The following is an 18,903-nucleotide window of genomic DNA, read 5'->3' as shown; positions in this document are numbered from 1 at the left end:
TAACCATCAAAGCTGTCAACACTACTTACACGTTCTATATTATTTATATTGTTAATTTCTTAGTAAACGAAACTGTCACACTTGTATAAACAAATTAGAACGAACAGAAGTAATACGTAAGCAAATCGATCGAGTAATGTTCGAAAATTCAACAACTCGAACGAATGATATTCGCGTTCATACCCAACTCGAACGGAATGCAAAATGGAAATTGCACATTCGATCGGAATATTTCGAATCGATCGACGTACAGAATAGGGGCGGTAGTGCAATTCACATCATAATTCGAAAATAGTTCATACGTGTGTTGTAGTTTAGCTACCACAAAAAAAATCATAAGACATTCGTCACACATAAGAAATGAATTAGTAGTATTTGATTTAAGTTTTTAATAGGATAAAATTTGCATTATTAAAATTAGCTTTTTTCGGATTGAGACAGAGCTAAGACAGATAATTGCTTTCCATAAATTTCCCATAGAAAGTAATTATTTAAACGGACTTGCAAAAAAAATTATACGCCTTGCGAGTGACCTTCCGGCAGTTAGCCGGAATATTCACCACAGAGAACGAAAACATGTTTTTAGGCATGTTTTTGAGTTTTTTTTTCGTTTTATTTATCAACTAGCTTAATTACCCGGCGTTGCTCGGAAATGTTTTGAGAAGGTAAGGCCGCAAAAAAGTCTCGAAATTGTTCTGCCCAGTGAAACACAACTTAGACGTCAACCCGATTGAACAATACCTCGTACATGCCCAGATTGCTTACGACCAGTGCCCCATCTCAGATCTCACAATAATCATTATTTTCATGGTATTCTCGTCAAATCGGGTCAGTTTTAAATTGTTACGTTTTTCGTAAAATCTTATCAATTTTACCTAACACTTCCCATGTTTGGGGCACTTGCTACACTCCATTTTCCTTTAAAATAACCTGTTAGTCTAGAAACGTCGTTTCTCGTCGAAAAAATTTCATATTAAACTCCTTTTTTTTTAGTGAACTAACTACAGCTCTTCTCCATGATTACCCTTATGACCACCTCTGGGTAGAGTAGAAAGCTGTGTGCCAAACTTGGTGGCGATTCGTTTAGTTGTTTAGTAGCTATGCTGAGATTTACATACACTCGCGTTCATAGGCAGATAAAGATTTTGAAATTATTTAAGGCCATCGTCCAAGTACCATGCGGGCGGGTGGTTTTAGGAAATTTTCGATGGAAATTTTGAAAAATTTGCCAAAACCAAAAACATACAGACCTTTGAAATACATTTATCTATCTACAGGGTGAAAATGGCTGGAAAATTCGGAGGATTTTCCGAGTCTTATCAAAAATAGCTCTGAAGAATGAGTGTTTTTGTGATCTTTCACAATTATCTGGAAAAATAAAGCGATGACATAAACTTTTTTGTTCAAATAAACTTTATTATGGATACACAGATTACATTCGGACACATTTTTGGAAAACCATTTCACGCTTGTCATAAAAAATCCACGAATTTCAAAAATTTTCACGAAATCGGTTTTATGAAATTCGTTGATTTTCCATGAAAAGCGTGAAAAGGTTTTCCAAAAATGTTTTCGAATGTGATCCTTGTTGCCAGCATGAGGTTTTTTTTGAAAAAAAATTTCATTCCTTCGAATTATTTTTTCAAACAATTGTGAAAAATTACAAAAAAAGCTCATTTTTTCAGCGCTATTTTTGATAAGACTCGTAAAATCCTTCGAATTTTCCAGTCATTTTCACCCTGTAGATAGATAAAAGTATTTCAAAGGTCTGTATGTTTTTGGTTTTGTCAAATTTTTCGAAATTTCCATCGAAAATTTCCTAAAACCACCCGCGCGTATGGTACTTGGACGATGGCCTTAACGAAAATTGGGATGTAATTAAATTTCAAACAGCAATACTGTCTATTACGACCTTAAAATTCTTGCCATTCTATTGTTTTATAAAAAATGTTAAGGACACTTGCTACACATTTTCCCTCCTTAAATTGTCCTAATGATCATCTCCGAAGAGCAAGAAGTATCTGTGCCAAATTTGATAGCAATCCGTTTAGTAGTTCCGGAGTTATGCCGTTACATCCCCCTTTTTAAAGGCACTTACTATATCCACCCCCCCATATATGTCATATCTTAGGTATGGAAAATGTTTGCATGGTCTTCAAAAATTATCGATTCGTGTCAAATTTTATGAATTTTTTCATGACCCCCCTGTTAATGATACTTGCTACGCTTTCGCACCAATAAAAGAACTTTTATGACTATTTCTGATGTGTAAGAAATACCTGTGCCAAGTTTTATAGCAGTTCGTGAAGAAGTTCTGAAGTTGTGCCATTACAAACATTATACTTCCTTTTATAGAGGCACTTACCAAACTCTCCCCCCACCGAATATCTTTATAATCATATTTAAGTTGTGAAAAAAGTATCTATGGTCTTCAAAAAATACCGATTCGCGTCAAATTAGATAATGTTTTAATGGCCCCCTTTGTTAAGGACACTTGTTACGTTCCCTTTCCCCATAAAAAATTTCTTATAACTATCTCTGAAGAGCTAGAAGTACATGTACCAAGTTTAACAGTAATCCGTTCAGTAGATTCCATGTCAAACATTACACCCCCCCCCCCCCCTTTTTAACAACACTTGCTACATGCATCCGCCATATTAAGGTATGCAAAATGTTTCTAAAAGCTTCAAGCAATACCGATTTTCGTCTAGTTATATGCATTTTTTCATGACCCCTACTTGCTAATGACACTTGCTATGCTCTCTCTTCTTTTAAAAATACGCTTATGACTATCTCTGAAGAGATAGAAGTACATGTGCCAAGTTCGATAGCAATCCATTCTCACCCCGAAGTAATACCTAGCGGTGGTGCCGGGGAGGTAGGGTTGGAGATCCAAGGTGTTTTAGTGGGTAGTTCCAATCAACAGTTGGGTAGTCCTGTGGAGAGTCCCACACTCCGTGCGTAAATGCATTTCACCTTGTAAAAAAAAAAAAAATAGCAATCCATTCAGTACTTTCAGTTGATATCTTGAGACACTTCCCCCGTCAATTTCGGTTCACTTATTTTCGGGTTATTTCGTATTTTGCGAACTATAAACCCTTCGTCAACTTCCGATAGGATCAGTTTTCTTCCCCTTTCTGCCTTCTTCTTCAGAGTTCCCTCGTTTTTCCAGTTGTCAATGATATTCTGTACGGTTCTCCTATTTCGCGTAAGGATTTTCCTTTACAGCGCAAGGAAATGATCAATTTTCTTGTAGAAATGTCTTTTTGCTTTCTTTTGCCTTCCATTACAAAAAATAACAGTTTTCTCTGTATTTCAATTTGTAACTCTCAAACTAAAGCTAAAACGAAATATTAATTATGTTTACTCTAACTCTAAGAGGATGTTCATTTATCGTTGTTGTTAAAGCATTCAACGCTTGGCCTTTGTGTGATTGATTTGAAGCGTGATATTATTTATGCAAACCTTACTCAATCGTTCCGAACAAGGCGGTGAATTGAGTTTAATCAATCACGCATTCGAGGGCTTCTAACAACCGACGGGCAAAAATAACACATCAAAATCTAAGTGACACTAATTTGATTCAGTTTACATTTTTCTTTGTACACACGCGCGCAGAATGCCAAGACCGCATTACTTGGTCATCAACAGTTAGAGGAGCTAATAATGAATGAAAACAGGATAACTTTATTCAGCGAAAGAGCGCATAATCTTAGCAACGGTATAAATGATGCCGGAATGCGCTCAATCAGGCCAGTTCTGATCGAAAATCGACAGAAACAGCACTTTAGATTATTTGTTTAGTTTTTCTTTGCCGAAATGACTCGCATCACGTTAACCATTTTGGCAACGTTGATAATATATCTCACTTACCAAACTATAGTAAGTGAAGCGCTAGCTACTAGCGTTTCAAACCCCGCCAATGGAGATAATTTGGTAAGCGACGACACGTTGGGAAAATCAGTGAATGCTTGGCTTAAGAGTACATACAACCGAAGAACACCCGGTCTCACTGCTGGCAACCGGTTTGGAGCACTTGCTTTACTGCGCCGATCACCACCACCTCCAATGGATTCGGGAGTTTCGGGAGGAAAACTTCCGCTTGCCTACATCTCGGATGTGGGCCTGATCGAGGATGATAGTGTGGACAAAAGATTCGACGACTACGGCCACATGCGATTCGGAAAGCGCGGTGGCGAGGGCGACCAGTTCGATGACTATGGTCACATGCGGTTCGGGCGGTAAAAAGTTCAGTGATAGCGACTCCTAACTGTGTAACTGCTTGGCGGCTGGTGACTTCTTTTCGTTTGGTTGAGTTGTTTGCCAATAGGAAGAAAAATTGAGAAAACAATATGTTAATAAATAAGTGAAAAATGTGCTGATACTCAAGCTTGTTTGTACGATGTTTTTACGAAAGAAATGTTTTTTAGTGAGTTGATGAACAATTCATGAGAAAAGTGATTATTCTTAGGAGAAACCTATCTTAATCCTCCGTAATGTTATCTTAATATTTAACGTTTATTGGAAAAATCCATGTGAAATATATTTTCGAGCCGTTTGAACAGTACTTCTGTAGCTACCTGAATCGGAAATCAGAAAAATATAAAACCGAAGTGAATCAGTTTGGCAATTAACATTTTCGTGTCAAAACTTATACGATGGATTGAAATTTCTAACAACATGCGAATTCAATAGCATCTAATGTGTCAATAAGATCTTTTACGTGATTCTCATCTAGTGATCTCTGAAAGAAGCCCAGCCATATTTGAAAAATCAATCTGATTTCCCTTCGAAAGACAATTTGTATACTAATATTTCCAGTTCTGCCGGAACCATAACAGCCATATAGTGTAGCCTAGAGTGCCAAAAATCAGAGTGACGACATCTCATCCGTTCTGTTGGCAACAATTCAAAACATTTATTGATAAACATTAGAAAAGGTCCCAAGTGCAAGTGCAGTTTCAGTCAATATTCTATATCAGCTGTTTTTCAAAGAAGGACGAATCTTACAAAAGTAAACAAATCGAGTTTCTCTCTCCTACCAATAAATTCTTCAAAATCCTACAATTTTGCCTAAAAAATCGGATTCTACAAAAATCTCAATCTTAGTAATACAAAGAACTATAAAGGGCGAAACTGTCATTCCATTTGTTTACGAAAGTTTCGCCCTCCGTGTTCCATGCAAACAAACAGGGCGATACTTCAATTCCTAATAAGGAAGGGCGAAACTATTTGTTTTCTTTATTTTTGATAGTTTCCGAACCTTTTACTACTGGAAATAATAAATGAGACGATAAAATTACCCGAATATTTATCTTAGTCACGAAAACCAACTAATTTCACAAAAAATGCGCAAGGGCGTAACTTCATCATTCACACAGAAAGCATAAAAGTAAACAAATCGAAAAAGGGCGAAACTCTTTTTATGTTGATTTATTCAGTAGATATAGAAGGAAAGTGGTAAAATTTGCATACTTTTTAAAGATAAACGAACAGATCATCGACTAATCAAAAATTGATCTGAGAATAGACGATGATTTCTAAATACGATTTGAAACCAAAGTTGAAACATTCATCGATGTTTTTCTCCATTTGCTGTCAATGTTAGATTCGCCGTTCTTTGGAAAACAGCTGATATAAACTGTAAGAGAGCGCAATTGCCGATAAGGCCATAACAATCGAAATAGAGAGTAAACAAAGAAAAGCTGTCATTTATACTTAGGACCTTTTTTAGTGTTTGTCTTCATTTAATCCGAAATGCTCGTCCGAAACAGCTGTCAGTCCAAACGAACAGCTGTCGACACTCTGGCTCTAGGTACTCTAGTATAGCCATAGTGAGTTTGTTTGGTTATCAACTAAAAAAGTCCTGCAAGTTAGAAAAAAATATCTACTCATTATTTTCATTTCTTGATTTCGGAACAAAATCCAATAGTAAGCTTTAGGACTACAGCACCTATTTTAGCGAACAGCCCGCCATCTCAGGAGAATCAATCTGAGTTCCATTCCAACATATTTAGACAGACTGATGCTTTCGATGCATCTGAAACTAATAGGGTAACAGAGGTATTTTGGCCACTTCATATATTTTGGCCCAACTAACAAACTTTATCGATTTCATCGGATTTTATCGATGTTAAGTAACTCATTTTGCATCAATTTGAAGCTAATCACATTAAATTACCTATCGCGGAAGGGGTTTTTAAAGCTATTACAATATTTGGTGGATATTTTTTATAAAGTGGGCCAAAATAAAATCAATCCTAAAGTGGGCCAAAATACCTCTGTTACCCTATTTGGGTTTGGCTATCAACTAACAAGTCCTGTAAAATAGAAGAAATCGACGTCACCATTTCATAAGGTCACATAAACCAATGAGAGTTTCTCTTTGTTTACTTTCCCTTTGGTAATATCTCCTTAATTTTCACGTGTACTTACAAAATATTCGTATAGAATGAAAGACAATATTCCCATATTTCTAACAGTACCAAATAAGTAACGAACATTTGTGTAATAACGCAGATATAGTCGAAAGAGCAAGTAAACAAAGGGAATCTGTCAATTGTTTTTATGCCCTTTTGAAATGTTGACGTCGGAATGTCTGATAAGTTCTAATGCATTCGTTTCACTTTTAGTCGTCAATTATTAAAATACATTCTTGAAATTGAAAATTTTACCACACTTACACTCCTGCAGTTTCGAACCTGGAATACTAATTTTGAGAAAAATGAGTAAGATTGTTTTCATTTATTTAGCACAGGATGATCTGAAATTCCCAGCCATCTGACACCGGTATGTGAGCACCAGCCATTTGAAAGTATACCGATTACGTTGAGCCCCTCGCGTTTCGAGCCCCAAACACTGCGATGTTTTGATACTCATCGCGACTCTCAAATTGTGAAAATTATATCCACTTAATGTCCCAAAACACTGTCTGCTGTATTTTAGGTAAACCGACAAGTTATTGTGAGAGAGTCGACACAAAATTCACTAATTTTCGTGCACTAAACAAGGTAAACGCGTTAAACAAATGCATTACTGTTTGTTTGTTTACGTTACAATCAGCTGATTTTGAAGTTCCGATTTTAATCTCATAGAAGATGGCGTCGTGACAGGGGGCCGGAAATTCCGGTACCGGAGTCCTGGAAAAAAATCAATAGTAGGCTATGGAACTATGGGACCTTTCATTGGAATTCTTCGTGAACGCAATTTTCCGTTACAGATGCTTCAAAATGCACACAACACTTTCGATATAGTTAACGTCCGGAGATTAGGAGGCCCTGTTCAAGATGGAGATACTCTTTTCAGGCGCGAAAGACGCGCCTACGATGATTCGGTTCATTGTCCACTTAACGTGCCTAATTTTTGTTATTAGGATCAACTATTTTCTCGGCATTTAAATTCTTCGTAGAAATACCCAAACAATTGTTTCCCGAATGTTTCACAGTGTGTAGAACAAATTTGGTACTGTTTCTAAACCAGGAACGCCCAATTCACGTTGTTTCCCAACCAGAAACGCCCGAATTCACGCCCAAAAAGTTATTTGATACCGGAAAAATGTTTTCGAGATTAGTATGGTTCTCCACTCAGCCCCAAATTTTTTTTCATATCAGTTACGCTTACCAGAGGCTTCGATATTGAAGCAGACTAGTCGAGCGTAGAGATCGCTGAGAAGCACGGAAGTCTAAAAGAGATAAGATCTTTGGACAGTCAATATCACCGTTGATTACTCTAGCCACAAGTAACGCTTGTGTCTTTCTACGCCGCTCTAGTGTTTCCAGTCCAATCAGGCGATAACGGTCAGAATACTGTTTGAGATCCAGAGGTTTCGCCAGGAAAGCGAATCTAATAAATCGATTCTGTACACGTTCTATCCGCAAATTCCATAACAGTTGGGAAAGACTCCAAATCGAACACACATTTTGAAGTAGTGGACGCATTAACGAGCATTACAATGCTTCCAAACAATACGGATACTCGAAGTCCCGACTATTTTTTGCAATAAATCCGAGTTACCGCGTTGTTTTGGAAATTAAAGTTGATCGGTGTTGATTAAAGGTGAGTTCAGCATCCAACAAAACGTCGAGATCGTTGACAAGTTCGACTCTATCAATCATTCGTCCATCCATTTAATAGTCGAATACTACGGGATTGGTTTTATGATGAAAAGTTATATCTTGACATTTCACAGTACTGATTATTCAAATGTTTTGTCGACACCAGTCTACGAAAATATCTAAGAGCTCCTGAAGATGGACACAATCTTAAAGAGCACGGACTGCCAAATACAGCTTCAAGTCATCAGCGTAAACCAATCTGCATCCAACGCCAAGTAGTAAAGCAGCATCGTTGAAGAACAGCACAAATAATATTGTGCCAAGGTTACTGCCCTGAGGAACACCCGATTTATTGGTGAACGGAGAAGAAGTATAAGAAAAAAGCTGCACACGTTATACTCTGTTACATAGATAAGAGCTGAACCGTCAGTATATCGATACAAATTCATTTGACTTTGGCTGCCATTTCCAAGTGAAGCTCCCAGAATTCATCGTCAGTTGAATAATCGCACCTAGTAATTTGAAGTTTTGCTTGCTCAGTTTCAAGTGCCAAGTAGTCTAGCTGCTTCATTTTCTTCGCTGTTGGTAGTGATCAATTTAGAATGAATAGAAGTACAAATGGAGTAAAGTATTAAAAATGAAAACTGAAGGAAGAAACGATTAATTTATGTGTATTCTTTAATTGATATTTCAGCTTTATGGTCTGTCTTTCATCTATTATCTTGGACCAATTCGAATGTTTACATGAACCTCATTTGCAGGCCGCTCTCACACTATTGAAAAAGATATTTAGGTGGTTAAACTGTGCTTTGTTTTAAAGAGAATCGATTGAAGAACTGAATGCTGCCCGTTCAGTATGTCAGCGTACGTTGTGTGTGTTAGAGTGTGAAGTTTACTGCAGTAGAGCGATCGTGTGTGTTTCAAATTCGGTTGCAATTGAATTGAATGAAGCTTTACTGCACTGGTTATGATCATAACCTAGCGAGTTAAGTCTCTGAGAATACCAACCCGCCTATTTTTAGTAGCCTGGCAGTGCATTCGAAGATCAATAATATTTCATAATATTTTGTTTCCTGTCTCTACCATCATTTCGTTACTTCCTCATGTGATGCTTCTTGAATGTGTTGATCACAAGGAAAATGGTCCAATAATGAAGTACGGGCTAATTTCCGATTCATCATAGAGAAGCGTTTTAATATTGGAAGTGATTGAATAAATGTATATTTTCTGCCTTTGTTCTCGTTAATGTCGGAATCACAGCTACGATAATAAAAAGTTTCAAACAAATTTGCGCACATAATTTTTTTTAGTATAGTTTACTTTACCCAGACTGCATCGATTGTTGACACATCAAGAATGATGAAAATACCTCACTATTTCGCCACTAGTCTCTGCTCGAAGCTCCTCGAGCAATATAAACATTATATTTATGATGAAAAAAAATCACTCTTACAATTTAAATAGCGCTCGGAACACTGTTTCGTTTAGTTGCCTTGTTTCGTCGACAAAGTGATGATGTACAATCAAAGCAGAATAATCTAAAACAAACCCTCTAATTAATTAATTGCAATACTGTTGACACAGTGGAGGAGATATTTATATTATTCGATGTTTCATAGAATTAATTCGACTATCCAACGTGGCTGGTTGGTATCGTTCTATGGATTACTATTACAACTGGTATTTCGGTAGTTTTATTTTTGGTATATAAATTAGTTCCAGTATTTTTATTTTTTTGTTTCCGAAAATATATTTCCCAGTTTTTTTGGCTACGATTGTGCTCCTAATATAGTGCTTGCTCTATACAATGAATATTTGATACTCTTAACGTGGTAGAAAATGCGATTCGGTTAGGAGCCGGTTTGAGACGATGCAAAATACAATCTTCGAAAAATCTTATTAATGTTCCTGAACATTGTACCGACTAGATTCATTATGCGACGGAAAACTATCGAATTTGTTCGTAACGTTTTGTTGATGAATATATATACTCTTCTTACTCTTTTTTTCACGAATTCAACAAACAAAAATTTTTATTTCATATGCCTAAATTCAAACTTTACAGTTCACAAAAGATAATAAAAATGGATTTTCAGAAGCCAATATTTCGAACGCATACAGTATTGGTTTAAAATCGAACGTTGCTATCGTAAGAAGTATGCAATTATGCCTTACACAATAATATCACCTTTAGTAATGAAAGTAAATCCTATCCCTAATCATTCTTTTTGCGCGACCGGGAGCTCGTACTCATCGTATCGCTGTCGTCATCACCTTCTTCGTTTTTCGGACGAGTCCACTTGATCATCGTTTCCGGTGACCGATACAGGAAGATAAGTTTTGCGAAGAGATCCTCCTCCAAGGTGAATTCGAGAGATTCTCTCACCAAATAGATGTCCAAACAAAGTTGCAGCACGCGATCAACATACGGCAAGTCTTCGAACATAATCTTCGAGCTTGCACCGGAGAAGATGCTGGTGCGCAACATTCTCGAAAAGACGAGAATCAACGTAGAGTAAATGCCGATGATGCTGAATCGAGATAATACTTGTATTTGTATGGTTTGAAGGAAGAAATAATCAAATCGAAACCTACCCTCCGGCAGCAATGGAGCTGATTGTGCTTGGGAAGATCTTATCGTTGAACAAATACATCACCAGGTGGGACATGCAATCTGCATACGGCATATTTGCGAAGATGGCATACGTTGGATCGGAACAGTTCTCTTTGGCTTCCCACCAGAACAGCGGATTGCTACTGTTGGGTTCAGTCTGGAACAACCGCAGTGTAATGTTGCGATAATTTTTTTCGCTGTCATCAGCTGCAAAATAATAAACAATATTTATTGAGTATTCCCTAAAGCAATGAAAAATAAAACTACTGCATTGCCCATGATCACAAGTTTATACAATGTTCTATGGAGAGATAAACAAGCGACCACGTGCAATACGAAAGAATGGAGCCACATAGTGCCTAGATAATATAATATGGCAAACATCCAGGCACCAAGCACCCCCATCGCACATCACTCACTGTCAGCTGCCGGAATGAGTTGATGAATTGGTTTCACGGCTCCACTGTTTTTCACTTTAAGAAACTTTGGCATCAGATATGGTAAAGACACTGTCATGTTCGTGTTGGTTGCAAGCATTTGCACCAGAACTGATCGGGCAGGATCGTTCGGTTCCAATTCGTATGCCTTTTCCTCCGAAACAGTGCCGGGATTTTCCTTGGAATGTGAATTACGACTGATGGTATACCGAAACCGGCACGTCAGTGTCGATGTGGTATTGAGGTCATTCAGCAACCGAGCCTTATCCGGTGGTGAAATGTTCCAAATTGAGGTAGAATTTGCGCCCAGTTTTACTGCCGCCACGTCCACCGGTTCATAGTTGGACAGAAACGTAAGTGCAGTTTTATCTTTCGAATACGGTGTCATGAACTTCTCCCACTGAGCATCGTTGAGCCCGTGGATGTTATTGTCTTGAGCGGACATGATGTACACTGGCTCATAGGGACCGATGCGGAGTGTGATGGATACATCGTAGGGAAGATTTGGTTCACCAACAGCATTACTAAAGGCGAACAGTGCCAACGGGAACCAAATTAGCAAAATTATTCCAAACATCATGCCGCCTCCCATGAGATACTTCGTGAGTGAACCTTTCTTCTGCCCCCTAGGAGCAGGTAAATCTTCCTCCAGTTCACGCATGCACTTCATCTGATAAACGTTAGTGAATATATCTTCCATTTTAAGCCAGTCAAACAAAGTCATGGATGTGTCAGTCCAAATCCAGTCCATGAGGGTACGCAACTCAAATAGGAACGGTATGGTCATGAACAGTTTAAATCCGGTGAAATTAATCATGGAGAAACCTTTGGTAACGAAATTACCCAGGATTCTTGCCGGATAACCACAACGTATTTGATAAGCTGAAAACAGTAGATAGAAGCACTTGATGAGGTAGTAGTAAACCGGTGGATTGGTTGCATTGAAACTTCTTTCGGTTGTGGCCGGTAGTACAAAGAACATCCAAATGTGCAGTCCAATGATGAGGAAAAACTGAAACAGGATTTTCCCCACCATGTACTTTCGCAGGTAAAGCGCCCGATCTACCACGATTAGGAAGAACTGTATAATCAACATCAGCAGGAACGTCATTGGCACTTTGTTTTCTTCGAAATACGACAGTACGCCGCCGTCTCCTTCTTGTGTCTGTCAATGAAAATTTAATTGATATAGCCTACATAAATTTCCTCATACTCCATTGATAACTTACTCCGAAAGCCGAAAATCCAAACAAAATCACGAAAAAGTTTATGAAATCGCACAAAAACAAATATCCGTAAACGTCGGCCGTCTTGCGGGACTGTCGGTCCAGTAGCTGATTGAAGAAAGCCTTCACCGAAGCTGTATATTTCAGGAACGAATGCTTCACAATCTGGGGGAAGTAATCGTCGGGATCTTCGGTGTGATGTGTAATGCACACTAGCGCCGTTCCGTTGCCCGTTTCTTGCTGTGCGTGTCGATCGGCTCCTTCCTCTACCTTTATCATATTTAGCTCTGTGGTATCGTCTTGCCGGATAGTTAGGGATTCACGGCTGTAATGAAAGGTTTACTTTACAACTGAACTTGTGGACAACTGGTTAGCTAATCAAGGAATGCTGAAAGGGTCGATATTTTTGGTAAAAGAATTATTGCCGATAGTTGGAACTTTGTTGGATAATTTTTCGGAATATTTCTTCTTAGAATTGAATTCATTTTTTCAACTATTTAACCAAGTAAGTTTTTAAATGTACAGTCCCTGGCCTTATTATTAGACCCATGTTAAAAAGTTAATATTTTTCTGAAATAATGAAGTTTCTGCCAACGATGAAAAAAAGGTTTTAAAATCTCGGTGCACCATGCTATTTATCAACGTTTTTAGAAACTAAAAAAATCGCTGTTCTTGACTGAGCGATAGATTCTTCAGACATAGAATGAGAAGTTTCTAAGCATGCTCCTCAGGGCTTGAAAATTGAAGTAACGAATATTAAAAAAAAAGAGTTCCACCCTCTGTGTTATTCACACACTTTCGTATGTCGACTAGAATTCACAGCGCAACCCAAGCAAGGAGAGCTGCTTCATTCGTTCTTTAGTTCATGAAGATGTACGCAAGCTGATGACTATGCTTCTTGAGGTTAGCATTTGATGAATGGTTCTCATATTGAAGATGCCTATGAGTAAACTAGATTCATAATTTTCAGTTCCGATGAATATTAATGTAAATAACATTGATTTTAGTGTTTCTAGGACATATACACAGTGTAAACTGACAAAAAACAAATTGATCGTTTTGAAAATGGACTCAAATGCAAAACATGTGCTATACAATGTGTTCAAATGTGGTCTTGGAGTACAAACATTACGTTCAAAAATGATTTCTGTGCACCTACACTGAAAAAAACACCGTAAACATTGCCTGTATGACCTTGCTTTGCATCTTGTAGTACGCCGTGAAGCAAAGTTCTTAATTCTCGTACAGTACTAACGAGAGCGAACCCTTCATTTCATTACATGGTTTGCTTAGTTCATGGTGATAAGCAGAAATTTTAATTTCAAGATGTAATAACGAAAACAATCTTTTGAACTAGCCATATAATTCTTATGTTGTACATGCCTTGTTAGACGGTGGAGAAAGCGTTTGATTTCAGAGATATCAATTCTTTGTTCCCGGCTCCGGAAACAGTGGTCAGAATCGCAAAGCGACGAAGCAAAAGATGAAAAACATGTTTTAAATTAGGTTCGAAACTGTTCAAACTAGTAGGTTATGTTAGCGGCTGATCAAACGAGCCGACTTCAGTTATACCGGCAACCAGTTCCGGAAATAGGGATCAGTAACTCCAAAATAAAACTTATTTCATTTTCTCAAAGAAGGCAAAATCAATTTTCATATACTGAAAGTTCTTATTGTTCTATAGACTGCTATTGAATTTTATCTGGATCCGACTTCCTACTCAGGAATTAAAGGGAAAGCGACGTTGCAAAAGCGGCAAAATATCGTCTAAATATGACTCAAAACTGTTTCGATTTAAAGTTTACATCAGTTGCTGGGCAAAAGAACAAACTTCGGCAATACCGTTTCCTAGTTCCCGGTTTTCCGGAAATGCTTGAAATAGTGACCAAAAACTCCAAAACGAAACTCACTCAATTATCTTAGAGATGACACAATCGATTATATTGAAGTTAGATTCATATGAATGGTCTTGTTTTTCGTCCGATTTCGGCTCTCAGTTCCGGAATTAAAGTGCGTGAAGTGAAGGTGAAGTGCGTTTGAAATTTGAACTCCATAACGAAGAATTCTATTTTTTGTGCCCGAACTAACTTTCTTGTTTTTATTCAAGATTCTATGAAATGTAATATGAGAAAGGGATCATCGCACCAAAAAAAAGTCTTGGTATTACATTCCTTTTGTGGAATTCAACCTTCTGTTTCAACAGATTTCGCAACCGGAGGTATGCCCGAAAGTTGGGAACTTTTTTAATTTTCTTGTAACAGTACGTCGCAAAAGATCTGGATTATTCAGCCATATTTGCTTCACCTTCGCGTCCTCCTGGTGATTCTTGAGATCCGTTTTTGTTACGTTCCCAGCTTCCCTGGCTGTTGGCAGAATCGGAAAATTTAAGAACGTTATGCACAGTGCTTGTAGGAAAACCAAGCTTATTTGTAAGTTTTCTTTCTGATATCCGGATTTTCATTATAACCGCACATAATTGCTTTTCGAACTTGCTCTTTTTTCGACGCCATCTTCGGTCTAAAACCTATAAATATTTCTCGCGTTGAGTATTTCCAGCATTTCCAGAGATAAACGTGTTTAGAGGTGTCCAAATTGTGTCGCGAACAAGCCTTAATTCATAACATTATTAAACAACCGATAGAGTTTTTTTGGACACATTTTGAGATTCTAGAAGACAAACAATACTGGATTCTCATATGTATGTAAATTATATCAATTATTGTATTGATGTACAGGTCCCTGACAGTATTAACACCCAATTTTAGCAGGTGGTCGGCGATTCACATGCATTTATTGAGTTCTGACCGAAAACCTCGTACATTGAAAAAATACCTGCGTATTGCAACATGTCGCTTTGAACACTAGCATTCAGAAGAAAGCCAGGACTAAGGTGATATATCAAAGGGGAAGCATCGCTCTGATTGGTCAATTGAAGAATCCAACCAACTCTTTTGCGATCGCTGCGCTGCCCGAGTGGCGAGCTTTGAACTAAGCGATGGTGATAATTTTCAAATTTAGCTTGAAGATTCGAACAAAATGCAGGGTTTTTATTTTTTTTCTTATGAATCGAATACTAACATACAAAAACGTGTGAAAATTTGGTAAAAAAATCGATCATTAATGATTCAGTAACTTTCCGTGGTATGTTTGATTGATATTTATGGAGAAATCGTAAGATGAAATACGAAATTCGAAGAAGTGAGGTTGGGTACTGTTTTCATATCTGGGATATTCTTTGTTTTTTGGGTTGGATTCTGAGATTAATTGATAAATTATGATTAAAAGTTTTATGACTAGTTTATTTACTCATGTTTTATCATCTGAATCAAATCTGTATGTGAACTGAAAATTTCAAATTTCATCCGAGATTGTCAAGAGTATAGGACAATTTGAAATCATATGTTTGATGACAACACGTGAATAATCGTTTTTCTTACCCATATTTGAAAGGTTTTGCCATCTGCATTCTTTCAAACTCAAGTAAATTGAAAAATTCGTCAAAAATATTTCAAAATACATGGGATATGTCAAAACAATCACCATAACGCTATCTCGTGGTGACCACGTTGACCACGTTGATTCCACATCAATGGCTCGAACAACCCCATGAGGCTGATCCTTGTAGTTTTTAATGCGTGACTGTCGTTTCCAAGAACGACATAATGTTTGTAATAAAACCATATTTGTGAAAATAAATGAATGAAAAGGATTCCATTACAACTTTTTTACAATGGATGAACGGATTCCATTACAACATTACAACTGGGAAAAGGATCCTAGAACGTTGGCCAACAATTAGCACTGAAGTAAATGAGCAGCGTTAGATCAATTATCCGCTACTTGGCATATTATTGAATGGATCACAAAAATAGCATTCAAAATGCAGCAGAATAGACCAGAGAATATAAAGGTCAAAATCAAACTTAAATTAACTGGAACACGCTATAAAAACCGGTTTTCACTCGATCTAAATTTAAGAGGAAGTTCAAAACATAAGTTGGCTTTTTTCAGTTGCTTCCAGACTATAGGATTGTAAAAAATACGCACAAAAAATACTAACTAAAGAATGAACACTGATAGAAAATTTAAAAAAAATCGAATCGTTTACCCACTGAAATCTTCAATCTTCAAAACCTTGGCCGCCTTGAAGCGATAGCTTTGAAAGTTATCCATCAATGAAGGGATTTCCAGTTTTTTCTTCGAGTTTTCTCTCGTCCTGAACAATGGCACGTGCTTCGATAGGAACTGCACCATCGTGGATCGGCGGGAAGTGGAGGGCTGGGTCAACGGGACATCTTGTGGAAATTGTTAGTAGTTAAGTGATTTAGGAAGGGTATTATATATAAGAGGAAAAAAGGATGCAGGATTACCAGAAGATTCATTTAAGTCCAAATCAGAAATTACGGAACCTTGAATGAAAGCCTCCCCAAGACGAGTTAAAAAACGAAACCTGTAAAATCTGAACAGAAAATGTGGAATGGATGGTTCAAATGTTCAACTAATCAACTTACTGTTTATCTAATTCTTCCGCTGCCTCGATAAGAGCTTTGGTTTTTTCATCACTGGTATCCAACTGGTAAAGACCTTCGTCGGCATTCGGTTCTTCAGCAAATTCTGATTTCCACAATCCAAGAGACTTGAGTATGAATCTATGACAGAACAACACGAGCAACAGGGCCAAGTCGTACGTGGCATAGCCTTTCTTCTGTTCGATTCCGATGATCCTGGCGGGACTGAATGGCTGATTCGGAGGTATAGGGTTCTGATTCCACCACAACATGTCGAACTGACAGACACACTTTAGTATCACGACGGTTTGTGTGTAGGCAATTAGCGTAACCCAGAAATTTTTCGACGGTCTCGGGAAGGTCAAAGTACCCCAAAGTGTTACCATCAATGGTAACGGTAGCGATAGGAGGCTGGCTGACTTGATCTAGAATATCAACAATAAAAAATAATTTTAAAAAATCTTCTTTAACAGTCAGTTAGTATATTACCTGATTCAAAAACACCAAGAAATAGCAGATGAAATCGGTGTGCGAGAGCACAGCGTACCAGGCAGCTTGTAAAAATTCCACTATCACCGAATGCTCCTGACTGGCGAAATCCTCTTCCGAGATGTTATCCGCCGGCGCTTGATCAACGACTTCCATCGTTTCCGTCGATTTGCTGTGCGGATATTGTTAATTTAATTTTTGTTTCGATGTATGTGTTAGGAATAAGGATTGGTAAGGTATTAAGAAATTTATTGTGCAAAAAACATGTACAGTGCAACCCATATTTAAAAAAATGTGTAGAAATATATTTCATTGGAATGGTGTAGAAATGATGAAATACAAAATAGGTCTAGTGATGGAGGTATTATGAATGTACGATTATGTTCGTCAGTTTTAATACATCTACCACTCAGCGAGACTGCAATACCTGTCCAGCGTATCACTGGAGACAAATTTGTATGGGACTCCTTCGTCTAGTCCACGCTCGATCGAGGGAGCCAAGATTAAAATCTCGGGTACGAAACTGCTACTGCGTCTACATAACACATCGTCGTCATGTTTGATGGAATGGAGGTGTGAAGCATATACGAAAAGAAAAATACTACAATCTAGAAGGATCGATCTACCATGCCTAATACAAATTCTACATCTAAATGCTATTTGATTAATAACGAAAGGATTTCGCTTTCGAACAACGCCATCGCCAGTTGCTTTGTGGTGATTGTGTTGCATAAGGATAACCATCCTCGGATAAATATATATACTAACAATTGTAACTGAAAATTAACTGAGGCTAAATTTTGAACAGAACTTACTCTTCTTTTGTTTGGTGTTCTTTACGTGCCATCATTGCGATGGCAGCTCCAAGTCCACCTACCGGGTGGAGCCTGGTTTGTTGGTAAGCAGCAGGGGAAGTAACAATATACTGATTTTAGTAACCATTGTAACAATGGTAGGATATTGACCTGTGTCTGAATCTATGTACAATATTATAAAGAATCAATTTGTTTACGATATTATAATAAGAGTTCATGCACAATGTTTATTTAATTATTTTCAATGTAACTAAACGAGTAACGTTTAAAAATCACTATATTATACATGAACTATATGTACAAGCTTGGAATACAGCACTGATTTTTTTGAAATAACGCGTAAAAATAGGAAAAATGATAAGACCACTCTATTCATAGTTTAGATCCTTCATTTGTTATACATCATCCCCATCATTCGGACAATTTGTGAATACAATGTCCATAAAACTTATTCGCTTTTCTACGCTTTATCGAATGAAATTCAAACCGTAATATGAATTAAGGCTTAGTCAATTGCTTCCGCACAGACGATAATCGAGAGGAGCCGAGTCTGGTAAATAAGCAGCATGGGGTTGAACTCCCCAGTTGTTGTACTTCCAATGAGTAGAAAAACGTTTTTTTTTCTCCGGGTTTCTTTTGTCCTTCCTAATACGTAACATAGTCTTCGGTATGGCAATACATTTGTTTTGCACGGAATAAGTCGATACGAGTTAATGTATAAAACATGTATGAAATTGATTGTATGTATGCATGTATGAGA

The 18,903-nt window shown here is 37.5% G+C and overlaps 2 protein-coding genes across 3 annotated transcripts in view; one reads left to right on the top strand and one right to left on the bottom strand.

The window, feature by feature from the left end:
* Window positions 1-3,770: 3,770 nt before the first annotated feature.
* On the top strand, window positions 3,771-4,389 carry LOC131431220 (uncharacterized). The gene has a single exon (XM_058596810.1). It carries the CDS (start codon window positions 3,820-3,822, stop codon window positions 4,243-4,245), a length of 426 nt encoding a protein of 141 aa, XP_058452793.1. The 5' UTR covers window positions 3,771-3,819; the 3' UTR covers window positions 4,246-4,389.
* A 5,390-nt stretch (window positions 4,390-9,779) lies between these two features.
* The window catches only part of LOC131431218 (piezo-type mechanosensitive ion channel component), an 83,313-nt gene continuing 74,189 nt past the window's right edge, over window positions 9,780-18,903 (bottom strand). For both annotated transcript variants that reach the window (XM_058596807.1, XM_058596808.1), the window contains exons 23-28: window positions 17,329-17,500; window positions 16,843-17,264; window positions 12,335-12,656; window positions 11,088-12,270; window positions 10,650-10,875; window positions 9,780-10,585 (exon numbers count right to left, since the gene is read on the bottom strand). In XM_058596807.1, coding sequence (XP_058452790.1) covers window positions 10,270-10,585; window positions 10,650-10,875; window positions 11,088-12,270; window positions 12,335-12,656; window positions 16,843-17,264; window positions 17,329-17,500 — 2,641 coding nt within the window. In that variant the 3' untranslated portion in view covers window positions 9,780-10,269. The remainder of the gene's footprint in view (window positions 10,586-10,649; window positions 10,876-11,087; window positions 12,271-12,334; window positions 12,657-16,842; window positions 17,265-17,328; window positions 17,501-18,903) is intronic.

The sequence above is a fragment of the Malaya genurostris genome, chromosome 2, assembly GCF_030247185.1.
Source record: "Malaya genurostris strain Urasoe2022 chromosome 2, Malgen_1.1, whole genome shotgun sequence".
NCBI classification, from domain to species: Eukaryota; Metazoa; Arthropoda; class Insecta; order Diptera; family Culicidae; genus Malaya; species Malaya genurostris.
The sequence above is the reverse complement of the archived record's forward strand: the minus strand, read 5'-3'. Positions and strand labels throughout refer to the sequence as shown.